This window comes from Antedon bifida, chromosome 6, assembly GCF_963402885.1.
Source record: "Antedon bifida chromosome 6, ecAntBifi1.1, whole genome shotgun sequence".
In the NCBI taxonomy this organism is placed as follows: Eukaryota; Metazoa; Echinodermata; class Crinoidea; order Comatulida; family Antedonidae; genus Antedon; species Antedon bifida.
Window position 1 is genome coordinate 23,232,883 of NC_136231.1, and position 15,648 is coordinate 23,248,530.

The 15,648-nt window shown below is 30.9% G+C and overlaps 1 protein-coding gene across 2 annotated transcripts; it reads left to right on the forward strand.

The window, feature by feature from the left end:
• Nucleotides 1-108: 108 nt before the first annotated feature.
• On the forward strand, nucleotides 109-15,497 carry LOC144844766 (mucolipin-3-like). 2 transcript variants are annotated; one of them, XR_013612465.1, is made up of 15 exons: nucleotides 109-220; nucleotides 3,166-3,419; nucleotides 4,152-4,343; nucleotides 5,387-5,534; nucleotides 5,794-5,884; nucleotides 6,175-6,271; nucleotides 6,610-6,706; nucleotides 7,285-7,409; nucleotides 8,063-8,212; nucleotides 11,143-11,244; nucleotides 11,546-11,668; nucleotides 12,047-12,253; nucleotides 12,728-12,858; nucleotides 13,304-13,502; nucleotides 13,666-15,497. XR_013612465.1 is itself a non-coding variant. In XM_078701824.1 (14 exons), the coding sequence occupies exons 1-14, from the start codon at nucleotides 163-165 to the stop codon at nucleotides 13,341-13,343; spliced, it is 1,815 nt and encodes a 604-aa protein (XP_078557950.1). In that variant the 5' UTR covers nucleotides 109-162; the 3' UTR covers nucleotides 13,344-15,497. The 2 variants fall into 2 exon arrangements, 1 of the variants encoding a protein (XP_078557950.1); XM_078701824.1 differs by having other exon boundaries at nucleotides 13,304-15,497.
• The last annotated feature ends 151 nt before the right edge of the window (nucleotides 15,498-15,648 follow it).

The following is a 15,648-nucleotide window of genomic DNA, read 5'->3' on the forward strand; positions in this document are numbered from 1 at the left end:
TATAATTTAAAATATATAGTTTCATGTATGAAAAGAAATCAAGTCATGCTTGAACAAGCATGACACATAACAAAAGAAAAAGGGTCACAAGACAGTCGTCCGCGACATTTTTACGCCAACGTAAACTACTACGGAAATTATCAAATTATTTAAGGAAGACACATGAGTAAATACAGCCGTATTTGTGTATCTGTTCGCGATCATTACAACACAGACGACGGTGAGTCTGCCTTTGCTAAATTTGTTTATTATCAAATGTGTTTAGCCTAAATCATTAGGTCCTATTCAGGCTAGTCTAGGCCATCTAACTCCGTGTTTGAACGTCGTCGTCGTGATGGCAGTACTCGTCGTCGTTCGTAGGAGGCTAGGCCTAGCCTAGTTAAGAGGCTAGATAGGCATACGTCCTACTCTACTAGCAGAACCTAGTAGTATACTATACTACTGTAGTATGTATTATGAAGGCTAGAAATACCTGTCTGTCCTAGTATCTACTAATTATTAATAAAATGTGTAAATTCGCTAAAAATATTTAAAGAATTTAGTTCACGGAACAGGTCATTTTTAGTCCCCCAAGCTGTGACAATTTAGTGCTAGGCCTACAGTATTCTCAATTTCAGATCACTTGTTATTCATTCAGCCGCCTTAAACAAATGTATTGTTTTTATTTATACCCTCTGTAAAAAACTAAGCGAAACAGCATTATATTGGTTTGTATCTATACCATATGGAATGCCAGCTTTAAACCGATGTGGGAAAATTGTTCCCTATAGTAATAATATAATTTTTAGCTGTAATTTTTTATAACAATCTGACTTTTATGCCTGATACGTTTTCTTCTACCTTTGCCTTCTTATTTAAGTGTTTTGTATTTGTTGTCTTGTATTGCCCTGCATACTGTATATGTTTGGCCCCCAAGCTGTGACCTGGGATGTTTGTTACATTTTTTTTGTTTTTTTTAAATTTGAAATAAAGGATGATTTTATATACTGTATTTTCACAAATTTCTTCAGTCCTGATGATTAATTTAAATAATCCTTTCTTTGTACCAATATTTCACTGACATTGTTTGTACAGTAAGTATTACTGTTCAGTACTTGCTTTGCCCAGGTCAAAATAAAATCCCATTGTTTAAAGTTTGACACATGACTGTTGTTAATCAATCAGCTAGGTCAGAATGCTTATCATTTATAAAGTTTACCCTATCATGTTTATCTAATCTTGTACTTTGTACTAATTGCATGTACACCATTTTTGATTAACTAAAATAGAAAAAACAGATTTTAAATGATAATTATTAATAGAAACAAAGTATAACTTTCTATTGACTTATTTATAAAGAATAGAAGTGAGTATTGATTCATGAAAAACAAGTCTATTCAACTTTTATTTTCTGACAATCTGTCTGATATTACAAACAAAAATACCTTTTGGTTTCTGTAACAACCATCAACAAATAACACGAAGGAGAGACGACCGTTGACAGTAAATGCCTATTTATCTCCATAACATTCTGGAATCCATCAGGATACATATTATATTTAAACAATTTTATCATTTTGTTTTTTACTATTCTGTCAAGAAAACCAATGATAGAAACCATGTATGATAATATATAGGTAGAAAATGTAGGGAATTTTTTTTTAACTGTGTACCTACTGTAATTGTCTTATTTTTGAAATTTTTAACTGTAGTTTTTTTTAAATTTTTATTAAACATCAAATCTAATTTTAAGAATAATTTTTATGCTACAGTATGTATATTTTATAGTGTACACCTTTCTTTAATTTGTGTTCATACTGTATAGAAATAAAAGTTTTTCCTTAGACAAATTTTAAATTAAAATTTTTTTACTGTGTACCAAAACTGGTTATTTTTTTCATTGTTAAACATCATATCTAATTTAAAGAATAATTTTTATTCTACGTTTTTTATATATTGTAATTTTATATTTATGTAGGCTTTCACACTATAGTAGAAATATTTAAAAACAATTAATTAGTTTGTTTATTTACTGTAGTAACACTAAAAGACTTAACTTTCCTTCCCTTAGCAAATTTTATAGAAAATATGCTAAAAATAGAATGAAATGAAATGTTAGTAGAAATAGGATACCTCTAATGTTTAAGTATTGAAAATAGAAACAATTTCATACAAGGAAATTGCTTCACATTTGGACATTATAAGGATCTACTTTGGCTTTCAAGAATTGTAGAAGTTTGATTGAACAATTTGATAACATTTCCTGTACCTTTTTAAATAACACTTAATGTGTGGGAAAAACAAAAACAAACAAATCCAGGTGCCGTTTTTGTGTTAAAATTGACTGTACAGTTCAGGTTGGTAGTGTATGTCATTTTGTCATGTATTTTAAGTGTATAAAAAAGCTATATTTACTATACAATTTCTACAGTACTGTACAGTAGTAGTACTGTACAGAGTAGTACTGGTGGTAACAGTGTAACCATTGTTTGATATCTATGGTATCGCCCACACTACAGTATGTGGGAACAATTAACTGAAGATTTTGTAATAACTTCATGTACGCTGAACAGATACATAATTTCTATTTTTGGATGCAGAAGGCTACAAAACAGCTTTTGTACAAAACAGCCTACTGTACATGTACTGAAGTGGTTACAGAATTTGTACCCCTTACAAAAATGTTATATAGAATTCTATAAAAAAAATTGTATAGAAGATCTATAGAATTTTCTATAGATTTCTATAGTTTTTTATAGAAACATTCTATAGAAATCCTATGAAAACTCTATGAAAACTCTATAAAAATTTTATGGAAACTCTATAGAAATTCTTTGGAAACCCTATAGAAATTCTATGGAAAAAATGTGCACTGAACAGATACATATATTTCTATTATTGGATGCAGAAGGCTACAAAACAGCTTTTGAAAAAACAGCCTACTGTACATGTACTGAATGGTTACAGGATTTGTACCAGTAACTTTAAACAAATTAATATATACTTCTTCTCTACTGCAAATGACACCTTTATTAGTAATTCTCTAAAATTTATGTTACTTAGGTCTGTAACTTGAGGAGCAGAGAAAGCAACCATCTGTTGGTTTGCCAAGTTGTTGAGTTAAGGATTCTTTTAAAGGGTTTTAAAGAAATGTATACATTATTTGTATTTTAAATTTTCATACAGAACTACCAAATATAATGGATACTAGCAGAAGCGTCACTGCGACAACCCGCTCAAGAGCAAACACTTACGAAAACCCACCTCAAAACGGTACTTTAAATTGTAGTTATTTTGAGGGACATTCAAATGAGGTGGAATGCTTTCGACGCATGTTAAAGTACTTTTTTATGAACACATGGCAAAAGTATAAAGCAAAAGGACGGAAACCATGGAAACTCGGTGTTCAATTATTAAAGATAATATTCGTGACAGTTCAAGTAGGTTTTAACTATTTATATGTTTTTCTTACAGTACATACAGTATTCATATTTCTTTTCTTAGTTGTAATAATATATTGCAATCATATGTTTAAGTGGTTATCATCTTTTCAAAAATGAGTTTCATTTAACAGAATATCATCATACATCTTCTTAAAATGTTCATGGTAATAAAGAGGATTCTGTTACAAGATCATGTGATCACTTTTATACAGTATAAAACAGTACTTTGGATGATGCTTACTGTCAATGTTTATTGACCTAGCTGTGAGGTTAACACCTGAATGTATAATTCATTCTTTTGATGGATACAAATATCAGATTATTCATTGTCACATTTGTCACATATACAGTACAGTAGACATGCAATGATTCATTTGTCCACTGTCCCAATAAAGTGACTCTCTGGAAACTCCCCTAAAATCAGATTTTTTTTTTAGTTCCAAATTTTCCCATTTTCTTTTTTACCATTAAAAATATTCAGAATAGAATACCAGACTTTTCCAAAAACCATCCATATTAGGTTAGCTTAACAGTGTCTGATATGGGGAAAGTTGACTCTAAATAGTTTTATTTCCCTGTATTTGATGTGTTAGCCTATGATCTAAAATTAGATTGATTGAGGCATCAAGCAGCAGTCTGTACAAACAGTTCAGAAGGATACCAAATTGAAAAAAACTGGTTTGTCTTCTTTAAACGTCTATTCTCAGTTCTTCTCCTTTTTTTTTCTAGCTATGCTTGTTTGGCTACAATCAATTCTCTCTTGTGACATTCTTAGAAGGAAATCAATGGGCGTTTGAACACATGTTTATGCTGAAGTGGGACAATGCTTATGATTCTTTTGCCTATCCGAATACTCGTAATCTTTATGCTATATACGAGAAAAAAGAATTTTATGATCACGTGGATCATGCAGTGAATCAGGTACAGTAATGAATCCAAATGAACAACAACAAAAAATATATCCACTAGTGGGCGATCTATTCAAAACTTACTGTGTAGAAAATAAGTGGATAAAAAATTTGGTAATTGTTATTCAAAACTAACTTTTTTTATACAAGACTCAACAGTTTTTTTTAAAGAACTAACTACATACACATGGTGTACCACACTTTATATCATACGTTTTTGAATGAAATCAACTTTGTATACTGTACTTTATCAGAAAATTAGGCGCCATTGTCTGGTTTAAATTTGTGGTAACCATCTTTTTCCAGCTATTACATTAAGAAATACTACCTGTAGGGGCGGATCCAGCATTATAGATTAGCGGGGTGGGGGGTTTGGCTAAATATTTCATAAATGATAAAAACGATCCGTTGGTTTGTAGAGAAATAAAAATGGTCATTATTTCATTAAAAAAGACATGGCTATTAAATTTTATGGAGAGTGGGAGGCTAAAGCCTGTTTAGTCCCGCCTAAATCCGCGCCTGAATACAATAAAACAATTTCCTTTTCACATATCACAAAGCTGTGAAAATAAATGAAACATACAGTATGAAAAATATAATAATATTTGTGAATAGTTTGTAAACTCTGGCTTCCTGCTATTAAAATACTAAACACATTTCTAGTACAAATTTCAATTGTCCTTTCTTGGGTATCATCACAGGAAATGTCTAGATTAAGCTTAGTAACCACAGCATCATGAGTTTTCTGGCAAAGTCTGGCAAATCGCGAAAATTTCTAGTAAACACACTTTGTAAATAAATCGTAAAAAATTATAAATGTTGATTTTTTTAGTTTCTTTTGCTTATCTAGACTCATTAAGTAGATTTTGCGATGCATCTGTGACGTCACAGCAGTTTACGGAGACGGCTGTACGGCGAGCGCGTGCTGCGATATCCTTCATCTCGCGATTGTTCTGAAATCATATGTACATCCCTAATACGTTGTAAAAATATGGTCCTCGGTCAAGTTGTCCTTTAACAGTTATTAATTTATTATTTCTCTTTTTAAAACTCTAGTTTGCCAAGCTAGAAGATCTTGCTATAGGATCGTATGAGTATGCGGATAATTCCACTGAACATCATGAAGTAGACATATGCCAGACATATTATGCCAACATTACTGCATCTGAAAATACATATTCTGTAGACCTAAACAAAAAAACAGGTAAGTAAAATTGTATTCATTTTATTGTAATTATAGAAATATTTTTGTGTGTTTTTTTTTATCTAAAAAATGTAAATACAAATTTCTTAATTAAAATGGTTGAAGAAACTTATCTATAATGTATTTCAATATTTATAAAAAACAAACAAATTATAACTGTATTGGTAATATTCTTTGTACAATGAAATAAAGTCCACATGATAAACTTAAACTGGAATAAATCACTGTGCTCTAAATTTTAATTTTTTTTTTATTTCAGATTGTTGGAAAATTAAGGTTGATACTGCATCAAACTTCTCTTTTTTAGAATATCTGAGAAATCAAAATGAATCAGAAATTAACTTTGACAGGTATAAGAATTTCAAACGATTTATAAACTCTATATTAGTAAAAATGTGCTTTATAAAACCATATCAGCTAAAATCAAGAAACTCACAATAATTTAATCAAAGTAGGACTATTTAGGTATTTAGTAAAAATGTTTATGCATTGAGAATGCATTTCACCATGTGCATTTAGCCTGAAAAGGAAATCTCCTCATTCAACCTTATGGGGCTTTATTTTCTACCTGAATTGGAAAATTCCTAGCAGTACTATGATCTACTATGTTATTGCAATTCCTGTTTTATCTTACTTATAGTTTGGTAGAAGCAAAGGTAAATTTCTCTGTGAAAAGTTTTCTTCTCAAGTTAGAGAAACACCTATCCTCTCCAGATTGTGTATCATTCCATATACAAGTAAGTTGGAAGAAGAAGAAGGTTAAACTAAAAGATGGACAGACATTTTAAACCAAGGATTAAATTTTATGTTATGAAAACAAAATCTAGTAGTACAGTAGATAGGTAGTGTTAGATGATTCATGAAATATACTAATTAAATTGATGTCTTTTGCACAGATATTCCCTGGCATACCCCATCATCATGAGTTCAATTTAAAGAGATGAGCTCTGTCAATAATATTTATTTATTTACAATAATATTGTGTTTTTAAACACATTAGCTTGTACTGTTGATAACATGTAATTTGAGATGAGCTGTTTCAATAATATTTAGTTTTGTTCTTGTTGTTTTTCAGATTTTATATTCCAATAGTGAACATAATGGCAGATTGAGGCCAGAAATTAGTCAAACACATGACTTCCAGCTCCAATGTAAGGGTAGCATTAAAGGAGGTAAGATCTCTTAAACTGATCAATTTCCATGTTTAGCTCTGTCTAAACTGTGACTGTGTCTAAAATGTGACGTACCTAAATATGGTAGTGATGTACTCAAATATGGTAGTGATATACCCAAATATGGTAGTGATATGACATCATCTTGTCCATATATACATATTTGGTAGCACAAGTGTGGGAAATGAAGGGGTAAAATTAGTAGTTTAGTCCCTGGCCCGTCCAGTGTCAAAATGTAATTTATCGCACAATTTTAGCAGGGATTTTAGCTGTACTGGATGCTATGCCCATCGCTAAATTGATCCTACCTGAAAATTAGCCGCCTATGTTATAGCAAACCCTGTCACAAACGGTTCCCCTTTTGTCGAGAACTAGTACAAATATTGCGCCCTCTCTGGCATGGCCTTTTTCCTGTCCTCTTGGTAGTTCAAGTCCATAGTATTTTTCAGTAAAACAGGTAGCACACATACCTCATGTCCCCCCGAGCTTGCTGTGCCAAGCAGGCAATTAAAGACTTGGTTATGTATACACATTTCCCATTGTTCATACAGTAATTGCTTATTTTGTATTCCTCATAGGCAAATTGAATTTCAGTACAACCAGAAACTTAATGATTATGTTTGACGTTGTTGTAACTATGTTGTCCATCCTATCACTGTTACTGTGCTTAAGGTCACTGTGTAATGCTCACAAGATGAAAAAGGTATACTAATTTTGAAAAGTTTTAAATACAAAATTGAATATATATTATATATTGTATTGTGCAATATTTAATTTATTGACCTCCTTTAAATCAAAGACATTTATTATCAGCTTGGACTTTGACTTTACTACATGATTTCATTCATTGCATTCAATGCGCCATGATCATTTAAATTTTGATGGAAACCGGTGCAATATAAGATTTCCTTATTAGTATTTATTTAAATAATTATTTGAGTTTATTAGATAAGAACAACTCCAAGTCAACTTAGCTGTAAGGAAACTGGCCCTACCACATAATGCCACGGCTTAGTACAATGAGCTTACGCACAGAATGAAATATGGGATTTACCTATTTTATTCAACTGCCTGTGTTAAAGTTTATTAATTTTAGTAATTGAAGGAAAACTTTATTTGAATGTATTTTTTATTGTATTGGCATCTCAGACTCCCCCTTTTTATGGCAACTCAACAAATCAAAAATACTATAACTTTATAGCATACTAAAAAAACCAATCACAAGCGATGGATTATTCGAAGTGTCACTTTTCATTGGTCAACTCGCTTGCGTTGCTTTTACGTCCTTACGTTGCGTCCTAGTGGGAACCAAGCTTTACAATCAATCAAACAATCTTTTATATTTGTAATTTGCAGAAAACACTCAAGTTCTTTGAGAAACATTTTGAGAAGTCTCTAACTTCAAGTGATCGGCTGAAGTTCTATGATTTTTGGCTTATTGAGATTTTAATCAGTGATGTGTTGGTGATTTTTGGTTCAATGTGGAAGCTACAAATTGAAGAGAAGGTGAGATTAAGTTTAAAACAAATGCGTAGGATGAACATTTTTCATGTTCCGTTCACATCATCAAATCTGCTCTTATATCAGCCAATCAGATATGCAAGTTTGAACCTGAACTCATTATGCAGTCACGCATCACTACATGTTGGTAATTGCGCAAGTTAATCATATCAACTCATTTTTTTATTTTACATTGATGATCCTCTTATTAAAAATCAGTCTATTACCATCACATATTCTATCATAAAAACTATACTTTATTAAAAAAATATTTTTTTTTGTATATACTGTACTAATAATATTTTTGAACACATACGGCAGCCATTCCCCGCCCTGCTAAAATCACTTTACTCGCTCCTTGTTGACTCTCCAGTTGTCATACAACTCTATGGAATTTTTACAGTATATAGTCTAAATCTAAAGCCGCGTTTCTATCTATTTTAATTCCCAGCTGATAATAATACATAGAGTGTGGGTAAGAATCAATTACTGTATTGACTTGGGTATAATAAATTACTGCAAAGTCCAACCCCCAAATTGACTAGAGTATGAGCTTATACCTTAGTCAGTATGGTAATTCACACTTTTTGAAGTATAATTAGCATTGAGCTTAAATGATTCGCCTTCAATGGTGGAGCAGATCACATCTTTTTTTTTGTATAGAATAGTTATTTTTCTGCTTCTTTGCTTTATTCTCTTTTAACATGAAGATGTCCATGATCATTTACCTTCATACTATAACAATAATGCAATTCAGCTGTTTTGTGTGTCACATGTAACGTCGTCTATGTACAATGTTTGTTGTTTTACAACGCCGTATCATCATCCTAACCAATCGTTTTTAAATTCATGATCATACACTTTAAAAAAATGCAATGTGTTTTTGTATGCAGTGACAATATTTGATGATTATACGTTTCTAGAGAAATTTGCTAGATTAAAAAAAATTGCCATGAGCTGTTAAAATGAAAATGGCCACCAATCTTTTGAATGGGATTGTGAAGCCAATAATGTGCAGCACTATCTATACACAGTTTCACTTTTTTTAACATTAATATTTTCATCTAAATCATTTGTTTTTATAAATTATTTTCATTAAACTAATACCTCCATAAGAAGTGTAGGGTTAGGTGTAGCATCTGCAAACCCCACCACCTGCCAGTACTAATCTAGGCCTACATGAAAAATATGCAATGTAGATAGTACAGTAGAACTTAGTAAGTTCATAAAATTACTTGCTCTTTTTATGAATAAACACTCCACTGTATTAAAAATAGACAGTTGCTCAACTCTAAAATTCATTAGTGTACTTAAATATTTACAGGTGTTTAAATATAAATAACCTTAAATATAAATAAATAAAGCTTGTTTGTAGTAGAAAGTAGAAATTGCTACTATAAAAATGTTATGCTTTAGATGCATCATACAATTAAACATTATTTTGATTTATTTTTGTTTCCTGTTATTGACATAAATAGAAGGCTTATAAAGTAAAATCAACTTTCAGTCTAGTAGACGAAAACATTGTTTTGCATTGGATTTTTGCTATGCTACACTGGCTAAATTATTCCAAGAATGAAGTCAAAACCATACATTAATAAAATTTTCGCGTACCTTCAACCCCCACATAGCAACCAGCCTATGCCTTTGAAAACTATATAGAATTATAGAAATGTTTTAATGAGTTGAAAGATTGACGGTTTTAATTAACCAAGATGAAGCCGAAACTATTAGGGCATTCAGGCTTTCAATGAATGCAAAACAATATTTAATTAATCTCTAAAGAGTTTAACTGCGCAATTCAAAGTCAAGGGACCAGTGGCCGTATTAAGTTAACTTAACTTAAATGAGATAGTTCCCTTACATAAATTAATATTTAACTTAACTCAATAAAGTATTTCCCTTAAATTGATTATCACTTTAGATAGGAGATATTTTAAATTTTAAGTGTTTCCCAAGTATCCTAAGTGTGAATGGTGAATACGGCCATTAAAGATTTGGTTATCTAACCATATTTAGTTGTATATATTCCAAGATGGATAACAGAGTTTATGTCACGGTTACATTTTATAGGTGTAATAACTTTAAATCATAATTGCTAATATTTCTATATCATATCTGTATCATTCCAATATTTTAACTAATGATTAATAATATTAATAATCATTTTAACTCATCCACATTCCCTAACTCTCATAGCATTTTGATTAATTTGATTGGTGGTTGAGAGAATTTAACTTTTGTTCCATGAAACACAGACTGACTTGATGACACTCATTTCTCGAGATTTGCTGTTGTGTCCAGTACCAGATCATCTGTGTTGTCATGTACACAACAATTCCTTGATGCTATACAAGACTTCCATGTACTGTTGAAGAACACCCTTGACATTATAACATATTTTTCTAATGTGCCACTGTAATCTTCAAGTTGTCATCAGATACACAAGCTTTAACAAGTAGACGACCACTAAACCTTATTGGCATTGTAAATCTACCACCTCATATGAAACATAAACTCCTGGTTCACATCGTATAAGCTACTATATAACTTAAATTTAATATAGTACACCTAGTGTTTTGTGTTCTACTCCCCACCTAAAAAATGGTTACAGACTGCATCAAAATCACAATCAGCAAGTTTTACAGGAGTCCATATATTTGTTATTTTATTTTCCCTTTATATTCATTTATTATGAGCACTGTAATTTCCATTATATTAGATAATAAAAGGAATCCCTATCTGTATTTCAGTGACATATCGCCCAAAAAAAATAAAAATATACAGTATTTTTAATAGGAATTGACTTATAGAGTCCTGATGGGATCATCATTTCAAGAGAATCACATGTTTGAGCTCATCCTTTATTTTATTTTCAGCCCTTTTGAGTTACAGTATACTGTCTCTTTAATAAAAATGTCTTTCTTTTAAAAAAGAATTCTTCAAGTTACGATTTATGCAGTATATTACTTGGTATTGGGTGCCTACTGGTCTGGTGCGGAATCTTAAGATATTTAGGTTTCTCTTCTAAATACAATGTAAGTAGTAAACAATATTGGCTTTTGAATTAATATTAAATGTTCTTATTAAAACTGTGTTTTTTAATCAATTTAAAATATCATAAAAACACATTTACATTCTAGAAATCGATACTAAATTGTGAATAAATTCATTACACTAAAATTGACATTTTTTTCTGGATATGTTAAAAATTGCACTCTTGATGACATAGGCATTCAATGGAATAGTTATTGAATGACTCACAATCCTCCAATAAAATGACAAGGATCTACTCAGTTGTGTTACAACACATATTATATGTATGTTTGATTCTTGCAGATTTTGATCTTGACAATGAAGAATGCGATGCCTAATATGTTGAGGTTCTTGCTTTGTGCTGGCGCAATATACATGGGTTATGCATTCTGTGGTTGGATAGTTTTAGGTCCTTATCATTACAAAGTAAGTTATTGATGTCAACTGAAAATGTTTCATACATTATTATATGTTCTTGAGAAATATGTCACACATAAGTTTACACATTAGTAACAGATTTAGAGTGGTTGCAGATTTAGCATGGTTGCAAATGTTTTGAGAGATTCAGAGTGGTTGGAGATTTAGAGAGATACTGTATAGAGTGGTTGCAGATTTAGCATGGTTGAAGATTTAGAGTGGTTGCAGATTTAGAGTGGTTGCAGATTTAGAGTGGTTGCAGATTAGAATGATTGTAGATCTTGCCTGATATATAAAATGTTTAGCTCATTAACAAAAAAGAGATGGAAGAGCTTATATTATTTTAATCATGTTAATGGAAACTTTTGTAACATTTTTTCCCCTCAGTTTCGAACCTTAATTCGGTCAGTGGAGTGTATGTATTCTCTTGTGAATGGAGATGATATGTTTGCTACATTTGCTGAAATGTCTGAAAAGAGTGTCATGGTTTGGTACTTCAGTAAGGCTTATCTCTACTCCTTCATTAGTCTTTTCATATACGTTGTTCTCAGTTTGTTTATCGCAGTCATCATGGATACGTATGAAACACTGAAAGTAAGTTCATAATTATATCACACATAAGTGTATCCTTACCATTTGATTGATTGATTTCAAATCACATTCATTATTTCCTATCATTTCAATGATTGAAAAATACTAATTGTACCATCACCTTTTTGTAAATATTATTTTGTACAACATGGTAGGCTGGTGAATAAAACAAAAAATAATCAAAAACTAACCTGTAGTGTGCGCCATACCCTCCAATATTTCCAATTGTTAAAAACCTGACTATCCTATACTCACCTAATATCCATTCAATGGATAAAAATCATTATTGGAGCATGAAAATGCAATCAAAGGACTTTGACGTTTTCAAGTAATTCAGGAAATCGGATATGTTTTAATGTCATAAAAGATTTTGGTAGATTTTCCAGTTTTCATAGAGTCTGGTATTGTGAAAGTTGGCTTAAACAATGTAATTTTGCATAAGTTCCTGAATATGATTCTGACAAAATGCTTTTCTAGGATTACCAACAAAATGGATGGCCAACCAGTGAGTTGACATCATTCGTGGAAATGTGTACGGATCTTCCAGAATCTGGTACATTCAGAGTACAGTCAGATGAATCAAGTTTATTTTCTTGTTGTCCTCTAAGGTCAGTTAAATGATTTTCTTTTCATTTCTTTCTTTCAAACAACCACGAATGTAAGAATAAACATTCCCATAAAAGACTTTTGTACTTTTAGATACTATCTAAATTAATTAACTTGACAAATTGCGAAAACTCACTAATTGTAATTGGCAGTTGGAGTCTTTAATACTTTAACTATTTTCATATTAAAGGTTTAAATATATAATAAACATCAATGAGAAACTTTATTTATTTTTAAATACGCATCCAACAGTGAGTAACTCGCCAATTACAGGATGTAAAAACTACTTCATAAGTCAAATTTGAGAGAGAGGGTTCAAAGAGTTGTGAGTTACATCCCTGGCACTAGGTCAGGATTGAACCCCGGACCTTGGGATTGGAAGGCAAGCATGTTAACCACCAACATTTCTAAATGGATATCCTTTTTATTTGTTCTTTTTTTTTTCAGGAGAGACGATGATACACAACCAGATAACCTTATACGGTGATGTCAATTATTTTCCACAAATATATTTTAGTATGAACTTTATAAGTAATGTATCATACCGTATGACTTTGATATTTGTCATACTGTTTGCAACTGTTTGCCACTAAGTTGTTAAATAATAAGCAATAATTCTATAGCTTACTGTACAATACAGTTATAGGTAAGGAAACTGGTGTTCCATGTACACTGTACAAATACAGCATAGACGCCAGTTGAACTTTAAAAAATTTAAAATTGTTTCTTTCAATTCATATTTCAATGTATGATATATTGTAAAAATTATACATTTTGAACAAATAGTATGTACAGATAATTAATTATAGGTAAGGAAACTGGTGTTCCACGTACACTGTACAAATACAGCATAGACTAAAATGTTGAACATTAAAACAAGAAAAAAACTTAAAATTGTTTTCAATGTATGATATATTGTACAAATTTTATATTTTGAACAAATAGCATGTTTAACTAAATTAAATTGCCATATTTGCCTTATTAGATAAAGCAATATAATTCCATATTAAATAGAATGATGGACAATGTTTATATTTATGAATCTGCTTAAATATTCTGTACAGAAAATATGTTTGTCTTCAATGTTTAACATGTTTGCATTCTTAAAACCTTGTTTTCAAATTAATGCTAAAATTGTTGATATTGTTGCCATTTTTCATTGCTAAAAAAACAGCATGTAAATTGAACCTGCCAAATTATCCTGTCCCTTGTTCTTTGATTTGTGTAATCATTAGCAACATATTTTATAAGAGCCTGGGCAGGTTGAATTACCCGATTGTTTGCACATGAGTTTAGCAAATTGCCTTGTAACCTTATGAAATAAAAACTATTGGCCCAGAGTCAACCATATAAAGTCATTATTTTCTATCAACATGGTCCATGTGCATCTAATGCCTTGTTTTGTAGTTTGTTATCAGCAAATAACCTACTGTAATGCTTACAGTCGAGCATGCAAATAGAAAACATTATGTTAGATGGATGGTCAACCGTGCCGATAGAAAATAATAATTTACATGCACTGTTCACCGTGCCAATAGTCAGTTAAAGTACACTTTGTACTAATGCCTTTAAATGTATAAGTAAGTTTGTGTTCAAATTCAAATTGTATAATTTAGGAGGTGTTCAGATGTGATAATATGGTGCTAGAATAATAGTTTTGTCTGAATTGGGAGCAGGAATTCCAATATACATTTTAGATTAGAATATATCCATTTTTTTTTCCAATTCGTAGCTGGATATTCAGTATTAATCATTTAGAGTTATTACTTACAACTAGAGAGTCAAGCATCACTGAAAAAGCAAACCACCATTAGGAGGGACCATTAAATACTGTATTAAATACAGATCCTGTATGCCCACTAATTCACATACCACTACATCTGATTGTTGAGCGTTAGGTGCTATAAATACATTTGGTTTTCATACAATTTTTATCCTAATAATATTTTTGAACAGATACTATTTTTAGGAGTCCATGAAGCCATCACTTTGCTGTCACTTGGTTGACTCTCTAGTTTTATAAAACGTACACTATAATGATAGATATGTTCAGATATTCTAAGGGAACAAATGTATTAAATCATATTGATTTTGTTACCATTTATATCTGCCTAAAGGGATTTAAAGAATAATCTTTACATTTATTTTGTGTTGTGCATTCTAAAATCTTGTATTGTATCTTTAGAACCTTATAAATGTCTTTTTATTTTCATTTTATCTGAAATAAATGTTAGGTATTAAATTAAACACAACCTTATTGTAGTTATCGTAATTGTAGTTAAACATGATATCTGTATTCTGCACTCTGTTTTAATGTAAAAAACATAGGTTCCATAAAAAACATAAGAATCATTTATTTTTGTTATGGCTCTTGTTTGTCTGATGTTGAGTTCTAGTTTGATAATTATAATTGATTCAGGGATAAAGTTTTGTTTTGGAATTATATCTTAGTCTTCCATTCCTCTGTGAGAAATCAGTCCCAGCTTCTTGGGGCAGAGGCTATTGTGTATGCTTTGACTGTAATTTCACTAACAAACACTAATGTCTCTGAAATGTATTTGTGTTCGGGCCCATGTTGCGACCCTGATGTTATTGCATTTATATAATGCTATTTTTGTAATTAAATAACTTTTCATCAATAAAAAAAGTAAGTCAAATTCTTGTCTCTTGTACTCTTGTACCAACAAAAATTTAAGATCACTTTAGATAGATTTTGATGTATTGAAATTATTCCTACAAAATTGAATTGAAAATGTACATAAACTCCTGTAAAATCAGACCCTTTAGCAATT

Coding starts and splice junctions, on each gene's coding strand:
- LOC144844766 (XM_078701824.1), top strand. CDS start 163: ATGAGTAAATACAGCCGTATTTGTGTATCTGTTCGCGATCATTACAAC. Junction 5,885..6,174: donor TCAGAAATTAACTTTGACAG/GTATAAGAATTT, acceptor TCTTACTTATAG/TTTGGTAGAAGCAAAGGTAA. Junction 12,254..12,727: donor ATACGTATGAAACACTGAAA/GTAAGTTCATAA, acceptor ATGCTTTTCTAG/GATTACCAACAAAATGGATG.